The 12463-nt window shown below is 36.4% G+C and overlaps 1 protein-coding gene and 1 non-coding gene across 7 annotated transcripts in view; one reads left to right on the forward strand and one right to left on the reverse strand.

Moving 5' to 3' along the window:
* Tut4 (terminal uridylyl transferase 4) overlaps positions 1–12463 on the reverse strand; it is a 101324-nt gene that overhangs the window by 23549 nt on the left and 65312 nt on the right. For all 6 annotated transcript variants that reach the window (XM_032900691.1, XM_032900683.1, XM_032900675.1 and 3 more), the window contains exons 19-20: positions 10516–10605; positions 8989–9102 (exon numbers count right to left, since the gene is read on the reverse strand). In XM_032900691.1, the coding sequence (XP_032756582.1) occupies positions 8989–9102; positions 10516–10605 (204 nt within the window). The remainder of the gene's footprint in view (positions 1–8988; positions 9103–10515; positions 10606–12463) is intronic.
* Positions 2577–2679, forward strand: LOC116890387. Its single transcript, XR_004386593.1, has one exon. It is a non-coding gene; the product is annotated as a U6 spliceosomal RNA (small nuclear RNA).

The following is a 12463-nucleotide window of genomic DNA, read 5'->3' on the forward strand; positions in this document are numbered from 1 at the left end:
GTGTCATGTGATTGTTGGAAACTGAACCCAGGTCCTATGGAAAAGCAATCAGAGCTTTTAACCACTGAGCCATATTTCCACCCCCTAAAAGTTATTTTGAAAAAATAATCACATTCACTTATTGTACATATATGTGCACACCACTCAAGAGCGTGTGCCATGACACATATCATACATGTGGTCAGAAGACAGCTTACTCCTAGGAGTTGGTTTTCTTCTTCCACCTTTGGAGTCCCAGAAATGGAACTCAGGTCACCATGTTTAGGGACGAGGCCTTTACCTGCTGAGCCATCTTGTTGGCTTCCCTAAAATGTAGCTTTTGTGAAAAATCAAATGTGAAGCAAATAAAAAACAAATTATTAATTTTAATATTTATTAGTTTTTAAATTCATATATATTATGATTTTTAAAGACTGGATCTGCCTACGTAGGTTTCAATGACCTAGAACTCACTACTTATGTACTATGTAGACTCACTATGAAGACCAGGCTGAACTTAAACTTAGAGCTCCCTGCCTCTGCTTTTTACTGCTAGAATTAATGGTTTGTGTTCCCACCCCTGCCTCTAACCCAGGTACAGAAGTGTTTTAAACATAACACAGCTTTTCTTTGTCTTTACCTCTCCAAACATACATAAAATAAAACTGAAGAATGTTTCAAATCACTTGATAAGTTAATCCATGGAGCCCTTATCAAAGGGCAAGTGGTTTACACACCTGTATGTCTCGCATCTCAAATTTCATTCTTAGGTTTAAATTTCTTGTGGTTAAAAGAGCCCATACCCTAAATGTGAAGCAGCACTAAACCAAAGCTTACACAGACTGTGGACCGAATACAATCTGTATGTTAAAGATCAAGTTTGTAACAACTAAACTAATTAAGTATCTTGGGAATACCTATATATAATTTAAAGAAATACAGTCACCTGAAATGGCTCAGTGTACATTCTGGTATTTTCTAAAACAGAAACAGCAAAGACGCGGAGAGATGGCTCAGTTGGTGACACACTGGCCTCAGAGCCCACATAAAAAGCTGGGAATAATGGTATGCTCTTGTAATCCTAGTGACAGCAGAACAGGAGGCAGGCAAGACAGGGATTCTAGAACTGGGGTTGTAAACCAGTGGTAGAATATTAGCTTAATATGGTCAAGGTCTGGGTTTATGCTCTCAAAAAACTAAAGATTTAAGAGGTTGAAGTATGAATTTTATTATGTAAGATTTAGATGTTTAGATGTTAGGAACAGGGATGTAGTACTGTGGTTGGTGCTGCTGCTTGCTTAACATGTATAAGACCCAATTTCAATCCCAAATACCAAAAAAAAAAAAAAAAAAAAAGGAAACATATTTGTACAAGAAACTTGAAATTATTCCCATGTCTACTGTCTACTTTGTTGTTATTAATTGTTATGGTCTACTCATATACCATTACACCTTTTCTTAGTTGTGTTAAAGCAAAATTTACTATCTTAAATATTTGATTCACTGATATCAAGTACATTCACAGTGCTGAGCTGCCATCACCAGCCCTTTAGTATTTTTCTTTTTCTTGTAAAACTACAACCCTGTGTGTGTTAAATTGTTATTTTCCATATATCCCTTCCCCTGCCGGTGAACACTACCATCCACCATTCTTTTTGTGTATCTATGAATTTGATTGTTCTAAGTACCTAACTGGAATCAAATACTATGTCTCTTTAGTAACTGGCTTATCTCATTTGGTATAATGTCCTCAAGGTTCTTTGATTAAATTTAATTTTCCAGTTGATACAGTTTAAGAAAGCATAAATTTTCATGTAATCAACTAAGAACAACACTCCTAAATCTCTTTTACTGTTAATTTTTATGTAAAGAATTTTCTTGGTCTTACGATTTGCTGGAGCAGAAAAAAAAAACTCTGCTTAAGAAAGTTCCTTTTGACCCGAATGTATTATTGATCAACACCAAAAAAAACCCTCCACGGGTTAGGAACTCAATTTGGTGGGAGAGCCCTAGCCTAAAGGTTCAGTCCCCAGTATGACAAAAACAAAACAATGCTCCAAAAGCCAGAACATAGTGTGGAGTTATACCTGAAACCCCAACTACTCAGGAGATAGCTGAAGAATAACGACAGGCCATTCTGAGCAATTTACCAAGGTTGTCATAAAATATAATCTGTAACATAAAAATTATAAATTTATAAAATATCTAACATTATACAGGAACTTGAGAAATAGCTTGTTGTTATAGTACTTGTTTAGCATGAAAAAGGCCTAGGGATCAATACACAGTACCACAAAGCAAAACCTTAACTAAACTTGAATAACCATCTATTAAAAGTTAGATTTAATTGCAAATGAAGCCAGAGATAATTAATGCTATTAAATAAATCATTAACAGTAAAAAAATGAACTATAGCCAATACTTAAATAATATCAAAAACTACAACCTATATGACAATGGAAAAGGTCTAGAAGCAAAAATGTACATATCATCAGCCTAAAAGTATCATTCTCAACATAAGCACAGCTCATTATACTGGATCCACTGATTGCCTGTCGTTTTAACAACTACAGTCTGTTAAAAAGATAATGGGGTGGTCTCTTTCAACAGCAAATATACTTAAACTGAAGTAACACAGGGAAGATTAGCATGGCCTCTGAATGAGAATGACTGCAAACTCGTGAAGCAGTCTACATTTTTAAGATGCCATGAATCAGAAGGGAGCAAAAAAGGTATAGGGGAGAGTTTGGAAGGAGAAAAGGGAAGGAGAAAATAATGTAATTATAGTATAATCTTAAAAAAAAAAAAGTATTTTAAAAACAGATCATGGGAAACTTTCAGTTGAATAAAAGAATCCTACTGTATTTCTCTCGACAGTAATAATAATTTTGGTAATAATCATCACAAAAATATGGTAAAATAATATTTAAAACAACCATCACTATGAACACCTATTTTAACATCTATTGTTTGAAAGGCATTCAATTTCTGGGTTTTGTTTGTGAGGTTGCTTAACACAGTGTCTCACTGTGTATCCTTGATTGGCTTGGGCTCCCCATGTACACCAGGCTGGCCCGGAACTCCCAGAAGTCCCTGGCCTCTGCTTTTTTGAGGACTGGGATTAAAGGTAAGTATAAGCTCAGCTTGCTTTTGTTTTTTACCTTTTGAAGAAAGGTGTTACTATGTAGTCAGGTGAGTTTGGAACTGCTTGCTGTATCCCAGTCTTGAACTTGTGAGCCTCCTGCTCATTATAGACATGAACCCACCCATGAACCCCTTCAGCCTCTGATCTACATAACACTGAAAAAAATACTATTAATGCATTATTTGGTTTTGACCGAATTTTGCTATGTAGCTTAAACTTGAAATCATTCTCGCTTACCACATCTGCCCATGGTATTACAGCTTTACTGATAATGAAACTCAGAAATCATGAAGGTTAGGCAGCTTGTTAAAAGCCCATACTACCATAATTATGGGTTTGACTAAATTCTGAACCCAAATAACACACCCTCATATATTAGCCAATGCTGCCTCAATGATTACTAATCCATGAGAGATCACAGAAAATACTCTGAAAACAAAATCTGGCGCCCACTCATGTTAATCAAACGACATCAAAAGAAAGAAGTAAACACAGAAAGTGAGAAAATTGATTTTGACAGGCATAATTTATAGAAAATTTTAAATATTCTTTAGTGAAAGGTAGGCATAACCTTTAATCCCAGCACTTAAGAGGTAGGCAGATCTCTATGAGTCCAAGGCCAGCCTGATCTACATAGTGAGTTCCAGAATTAAATAGGGCAACCCTGTCTTTAAACAAACACAATTCTATAGTAATCACCCATCTTTTAAAAAGTTACCATCAAGATATGATATGGGTTTTCTGCTTACAGAGAGATTTGCTCAACTTTGTCATGGGGTCATAGATATAAAGAAGGCCATAAGGCACCCAAGACCATCTTCTTTGCTGCTAGCATGTGCTTTAATTGTCTCAGACAAAGTGTCTATAACTTGGAGCCTAGACTATATTTCTGTTGGCAAGAAATAAGCAAAGGTTACTGCTAGGCACTAAGAAATGAAAGCCAATACACACGATTAGTGGTTGTGTTCCTTTAATCCAAACACTTGGGAAGCAAAGGCAGGAAGACCCTGTTTCAGCCTCCCAAAGTGTTTCAATGACAAGCATGAGACCAGCTAAAACCATTTCTTAAAAGGTACATTCAGCCAAAATGAACTGGAAAAAAAATAGGCCTGAATCAAAGAAATTAAATCAATACCTAGTAACATTTTAAAACAATACAACAATATCGAAATAATTATACATCAAGACCAAGAGAGAAATATTCCAAGTATTCAAGACTGGTTCAACATATAAAATCAAACTCATCAATCACATTAATAAAAAGAAGAAAACTCAATCTAATATTATCAACAGATTCACAAAAGAGCATTTAGTGAAACTCAATACCCATTCATGATAATCAAAGTAAAACCAAGCACTGTGGCACACAACTACTTCTAAGGTTAAGAATCAAATAAACTTAGGAGATCAAGGAAAGCCTGAGCAACACAAAACACACACACACACACACACACACACACACACACACACACACACACACACACACAACACACACACACACACAACTGTATCCCCAAAATATAAAAATTGCTAGACATGGTAGTATAAGACTATAAAATCCTAGACCAGTCTGGTGTACATATCAAGTACTAAGCCAGCCAACAGCTACAAAGAAAAACTTTATAAAATTAAAAAAACAAAACAAAAACCACCACAAAAACAAAAAAACCCTCCATAAATTAGGGGTGGTGACTTTTTTAAAATACATGACAAGAAAAACAAAGTCTGCAGGTTTCTCCCTTTGGCAGAGCTAAGCTAAGTCAAGCAGTGACACTGAATGGTCTTTCAATGCTTCTTCTTGGAGCTAATTTGTATTTTTCTGTTCAATCCTTGCCTGAACCTCATGCTTGCCCAACTCCCTGAATCTAGAATCCTCCTTATGCTGCCGCCCCCTTGTGATACATGCCACTTTAAAATTTTTGCAAAGACCAGAGCTACAAAGATGGTTAAGTGGTTGTTAAAATCATGAGCTGTTCTCACAGAGGACCAAAGTTTGGTTCCAAGTACCCACATGGTATACATTCATGTGTATACACGCTTATAAATAATTAAAAGATATTGGTCAGACTTTAACATACACCATACTAAAGACCTGAAAATGACACATAAACATATGGAAAGATAGTCTCCAACATGTATGATGGGGAAATGCTGGTGGAAACAATGAAACACTATTAGACCTCTAATACAATGACCAAAGTGAAGAACACAGAGAACACCAAATTCCAGTAAAGATGTGAACAAGAGGAACTTTCCTTCTTTTCTGGTGGGAATACAAAATGCTACAGCCACTTTGGAAGAGTTCAGCAATTTTACTTAAAAAACTAAATATTCAGTTATACGCTTCACTAATCCTGCTTAACCGATATTTGCTTGGAAGACTTGAAAAAACCACCCACATGAAAACACACAACTGGGTCTTTTTGTCAGTTTCAGATAGGGCCTCACTTGTCCTCAAACTCGGTAGGTAGTTGACTATAACCTTGATCTCTTCCTGATCCCCTGCTTCCAGCTCCAAAACCTAAGATAACAGGCACCTCTATGCCTCCTTCATTTGGGGCTGGGAAGCAAATCCAGGGTCTCATGCAAGCTACAAACACTTAAGAAACACAACTCTCCCAGCCTCGGTTTTTTAATGTTTGATTTTGATTTTGATACAAGGCCTTGTTCCATAGCCCAAGTTGGTCCTGGTCTTGCAATCCTTCTGCCTTAGCCTCCCAACTGCTGGGATTATATGAGTACATCGCGCCACTCATTCACGTGGATCTTTGTATCATTTGTACTATAAGTGTCAAAACTGAAAAGCAATTAAGATGTCCTTCAGTGGGTAAATAAATAAAGTGAATAAAGACACCGACATAGAGAAATCTATCAATGAAAAGACATGAGAAAATGTAAATGCATATTACTTAATTTGAATATGTGTAAGTTTGCTCTGCCTTCAAAGTACATATGTGTGAGAGTAATTTTAAACATTTACTTTATGTGTACAGGTGTTCTGCCTGTACAAATGTCTGTGTACCATGTGTATGCCTGGTGCCCAGGGAGACAGAAGAGGTTATCAGATGGGGTATCAGATGCCCTGCAATTGCAATGTGAGTTGTGGGAGCTGGACCCAGGTGCTCAATGAAGGCAGCTGTGCTCCCAACTGCTGAGCCATCTCTCCAGTCCTCAGATACTTACTGTCAACCTGTCAGAACACAGTATCTCTAATAGAGCACAGAATAAAGCACTGCCTAAGTCAAGGACTGGTCAGTACAGGTCTGTGGAAGACTGTCTTAACTGTTAATTGATGCAGAAGGACCTACTCCATTATCAACAGTTTGTTCCCTGGTTGTTGGGAGGGGAAAGACTATTTATATTAGGAGACAGCTACCAGAAAGCATGAAAGTATCTATCTCTCTCTGCTCCTTTCTGTGGATATCGCGTAACCATCTTAAATCTTAAGCTCCTGATGCTGTGACTTCCCTGAAATTACGGATAGAAGCTAAAATTGTTTAAACCAACTAAACCCTTTCCTCCCTAAGCTACTTTTTTGTTAGAACATTTTATCATAGTACAGAAATGAAACTGGGACAATCTGTTAAAGAATTGGTAATCAAGATGATGCTATGAAGATATTACTAGTTTTTTATAAAAAATGTATTAGGTTGTTGAGGACACGTCCTACAAGTGGACTGTGGTACCCCAGTTTCTCAGTGTTTCTGTATCCTGGTTCATAATGTAAGTAGCTTCCTCTACTACAGATGTGAAATGTGATATCCTAACAAAAGAAGAGGGTCTACTAACCTTAAACTATATCCCCTAGAATCATAACCTTAAATATAGCGTTTATTATAGGTAACTGTTTTAGTTCACTGCATTAATATGAAGCTAACAATGAGTAAAAAAGAAGCCAAACAAAAAAGATAGTGGGTCTGACTGGTACCAACTATTTGATATTCTACACAAAGACAAAATGATGGACTAAAAAGACTGAAAATAAAGAGATCAGTGATTACCAAAAATTGGCAGGAAGGGTGATCTCTAGACAAAGCAAAGACTTAGAAGTTCAGAAGGAAACTGTATTGTATAATAACAACGAGCATACACTTATATACTATTCAAATCTACATGATATGCAACCCCGGTGTAAATTATGGACTTGGTATGACTGTGATATATCACTGCAGACTCACCAAATTTAACAATGTATTACTTAAGTAAGGCTGATGGGGTTGGGGGGAACTATGTGCCTGCCAAGATGAGGGTAATATGAAAAATCTCTACCTATTCCTCAATTTTGCTGTGATCTTAAATTAATCAAAATACAGATGTTTTTGGGGACTATGCCTCAGCCATATAATGCTCATCTACTATGCATATATGAGTCATTACATTTGATACACAGCACCACAAAGACTTTAAATATAAATGCATAATAGCACCAACATAGTATTTAGTTTGGAATTTTGCCTAGGAAAAATAATTTTTATTTCTATGCTACTGAATGTTTAAAATGGGAAAGAGGAATTGCTAAAACCATGTCAATCATGAGACTATCTGAAAATTTAAGATGGCTATCAGATACTTATACCACACGGCTTAGTATCTCATCATTTTCTTTTCTGTCATTATATTATAGTTTAGGTAAGAACAGGATATGTGGTTTAAAACCAGGCAAAGCAGCACACAATTTTAATCCCAAGGTAGGCAGAGGGAGGCAGATCTCTGTGAGTTCAAGGACAACTAGGACTACACAAACAAACTCAGCATTATGGTTTTTAAAAAAAAAATGTGGTTTTTCCAGATCTCTCCCATCTCTAAATGCTTATGTTTCTATGAATACAGAACTGGATATTCTCTAATACCAACAAATCCACTCTCCCAGAAATGGGAGAAGCAATTAGAAGAATAAAAACTGTTTCACACCTCTTTCAGAGAGGAGGGCATACACTGGCTACTGAGACTGACTCTGAGACACCAGTTTATGAGTATATTAATATCCTTTCAATGTGCATCTTATGCTTAATTAATACGACTTTAGAAGAAAAAGGAAAAATTTTCCTGCATATTCTTGGCCAGACTTCTCAAGACTGTCAAGTATATGCAGGAATATGTAAGACTTATCAAGCAGGAGGAAGAAAAACATTCTAGAGGGAAGAAACTTACATGTTTCTATGTGAGAGCCTGTTATATGTATGAGATTGTGCTGACCTACAAAACTTGATCATACATATCTGCAATATTCCTTTCTGGTTTTTGGAAATCTCTCTGTATAGCACTGGCTGTCCTAGACTCACTCTATAAACCAGGATGAACTCAAACTCAAATCTGCCTGCCTCTGCCTCTCTCTCTGCCTCTCTCTCTGCCTCTCTCTGCCTCTCTCTGCCTCTCTGCCTCTGCCTCTGCCTCTGCCTCATAGGTGGTCAGAATAAAGGTATGTGCCACCACTGCCCAGCTTATATCTTCAGGATCCTAAGACTACAAAATTTTAAAATATTACAGAAGATAATCAACAATCTGTCTAGTAGTCAATATGCTCCAAAAATAAATTTTCCCAAAATATTCACTATTCTAATTATAGCATTAATTTTAACGAAAAAACTTGGAACATTCATGACAGAAAAATTCATCATGAACCCAGCAAGCTCTCCCGTTTCAATCATGATTTACTTAAAACACCTCTAACAAACACCTCTAACAATTCTCTTAAACTGAAACAGGCTCTCCCTCAGTTGCCAAGTATATTCTGAAACACACTGCGTAAGCCAGGCTGGCAATAAACTCCTAGTGATGGTGCCTCTTTTTGTGGCCTCCCAAGTGTTGGGACTACTGGCATCAGCCACTATGCTCTGGGGTTTACAATAGCCTCAGACACTCACCTCTTGCAGAACTGGGATAACTGGTGGCTTTCGTTGCTGCAGAAAGTACAGCACCATAAGGATATAAGCATATGAAGATAAACTTCCTCGAGACGCATCTCCAATGTCACAGCGCTAAAAATTACATCGATTACAAATACAAATTAAACTCATTCCACAAACCATTGACTACTCTGACGTTTTATTTTTAAAACTCACTGAACTGAACGATGTCCAGTAACAATAAATTACAAAAGTGTGAGAAAACAGGCATTTCTATATATTACAGCTCAGTGTAGAAATTAGTACTAACACAAAGATGGAGAGATGACTGGGGTTAAAAGCAACTGTTACTCTTTCAGAAGGATGCAGGTTCAGTTCCACTACCCACATGGTGGCTCATAACCATCCTTAATTCTAGTGGCAAGATATTCACAACTTGTCTTCTAATCTCTGAAGATATTTAGCAGGCAAATAATGCTCATACATACATGCACAAAAACAGTCATACACACTAATTTATTTAAAATATCTATAAAGACAAGGACTCTCTCTATGGAGCCGTGGCTGACCTGGAACTCATTATGCAGACCAAACTGATCTCAAATTCAAAGAACTTCAACTGCCTCTGCTTACATGAGATTAAAGGCACATTACCATCCTTGGCAACTCTTTAAAAATCAGTTTAATACAAACTCTAGGAAGAATAGTTAGGCAAAATCAAAATAACAAAAGCAAAACAAACTTAATGCTCTAATAGTTCCATTCCAAAAATTATCTTTAAAAATGTGGAAAATAACAAGGATATTGGATTTTAAAATTGAAAAAGTTACAATAACAGTACATCAGGAAAAAGTTTAAGTTCATTAGTAGAGCTTTGAAGAAAAATACTAGAGCTATCCAGACAAAGTAATTTATATCCACAAAAACTTTAAAAAAAACAAAGAAGACTGGGGAAAAATGGTTCAGTGGATTAGAGAAATTGCTTAAACAGCAAGAAGACCCGAGTTCAAACCCCCAAATTTCCACATGAAAGCTCAAGAAGGCCTACATGTGCCTGTAAATGCAGCACTGAGGAGCAGAGACAAGAAAATCCTGGGAGCCTGTTGGTCAGCTTTTTTTTTCCTTTTTAAAGGTGACAGATACCAGCCAGACTTGGTAGTGCACTCCCTCCTTTAAGCAATTCAGAGACAGAGGCAGGATGATCTCTCGAGTTTGAGGCCAGCCTAATCTACACAGCAAGTTGCAGGACAGCTGGAACTACATAGTTAAGACCCTATAACAAAAATAAATTTAAAAACATAAATAAATTAAATAATTGCACAGTAAAAGCTTAGGTACAACTCAAGATATTAAAACAGGAAGATCACCGAAGTCAAAGAAACACAGTAAGACCCTATCTTAGAAGAGGAAAAAGAAAAAAAGACAAAAAAACTAAGTAGTAAGATATAAGATAAAGTCAGTACTTTTCACAAGTCTAATGTCAGTAAGCGTCACTTAGCTGTCAAGTACTCAACAGGATAGACGACTTAAGTTCTTCACAAGTACCTTAGCAAACACTTTCATAGTATATCCCAAGTACTGCACTCTAGGATCAATAGCTGCATAAGTAGCTAGCATTCTTGTGTTGTGTTGAGCCTGAAAAATAATTACATATTTGAAATCATTTAATAAACATTAATTAAACTTACAAATCAGGTAAAAAGATGCAGTATTCTGTGAATAATATATCGAGATTTCCAAATTCCTAGCAATTAGTCAAACAAACCAACTTCACTCTAAAACCAATATCAAAACACTTTTTCTTACATTGCTCACAGTTGAAAAAATTTAACACATTAATAATCTGTCAACTTTTTTTTAAGTTAATAAGGGAGAATTGGAATGTACTGCCCCTACTATCAAAATTAAGTATACTATCAAGCTTCCCACCTTGGTGGAAACTGCAAGGATACTGTCAACAGATTCAGCGCAAGCCACCTACAGAATCATGGTCTTTTCCCTACCAGGGAAGTATATCTATCAACTTTTAAAATGAAAAGTATAAACCAACAACAAACACTGAGAAAGAAATCACAGAAATTCTCCTGTTTACAATAGCCCCAAAGAAAATAAATTATCTAGAAATAAACATGACCAAGCAGGTGAAAGATTTCTAAATAGTAAACTTTAAATTACTGAAGAAAAAAAGTAATACACTAGATATACTATGATCACAGATAGGTGGAATCAATATTGTGGAAATGACTTCCTACCAAAAAATCATTTACAGATTCAATGAAACCTAATAAAACACTTTTTATAAAAATAACCTATCCTAAAATGCGTACAGGAACACAAAAGAACACAGAGAGTCAAAAAAAAGAAAAGAAAGACAGAAAAAAATCCTCAACAAAAGGAGTGATATTGGAGGGATTACAATTACAGATCTTAAGACACATTACAGAGTCATAATAAGAACATATGGTACTGGCATGAAAAAAGACATGTAGACCATGGAACAAATCTGAAGATCCAAACATGAGTATTCCTAAATACAGCTGCCTAATAGTAACAAAAATGCCAAAAATATAACCTCTCCCACATCTTCAACAAACGGTGCTGTGTACACTGGATATCCATATGCAGAAGAATGAAATTAAACTGGTGTCTAGCACCTATCACAAAAACTAACTCAAAATGGATCAAAGGCTTAGCCATGGATCCGGAACACTGCAACTACGAGAAGAAAGCATAAGCAGTACCTTACAGGATGCAGGTATGGGGAGGACTTTCTGAACTAGGACCCCACTTGCCCAGGAATTAAGCCAACAATTGAGGACCTCATAGAACTAAAAAGCTTCTGTGCAACTAAGAAACAACCAACTGAAGAGAAAGTCCACAGAATGGGAAAACCTTTTCATCTGTAAATACGACAAAGGATTAATATTCAGAATATATAAAGAATTCAAAATACAGTAGAACAAAGCAAAAAAAATTCATTTAGCTTGGGATCTGAAATTTTTTGTTTTGGCTCTTTAAGTTTCTCAAGACAGGGTTTCTCTGTGTGGACAAGGATGTCCTCAAATTTTCTCTGTAGACCAGGCTGGCTTCAAACTCAGAGAGATACAACCTGCCTCTGCCTCCCGAGTGCTGGGGTGTGCACCACCACCATCAGGCTCAGGGGATTCTTAAAAGAAAAAAAAGAAAGAAAGAAAGAAAAAAAAAAAACACAAACCAAAACAACTCTGGGATTTTCTCTAAGTCCAGTCATAATAGGAAAGATCAACAAAAGAATCAACAATAAATGCTGGAGAGAATTTGGGAAACCCTTATCCTCTATTGGTAGAACTCCAAACTGTTGCAGCTAGAAACTTCAAAAAGCTCCATCATCTGAGCCAGCTCTATGTCTCCTTGGCATATGCCCAAAGGACTCTACATCCCACTCCAAAAATACCTGATCACCCATCATGACTGCTACTCTGTTCATACCAGATAGGACATGATAACAAAAACA

The sequence above is a fragment of the Rattus rattus genome, chromosome 1 (assembly GCF_011064425.1).
Source record: "Rattus rattus isolate New Zealand chromosome 1, Rrattus_CSIRO_v1, whole genome shotgun sequence".
Classification (NCBI taxonomy): domain Eukaryota; kingdom Metazoa; phylum Chordata; class Mammalia; order Rodentia; family Muridae; genus Rattus; species Rattus rattus.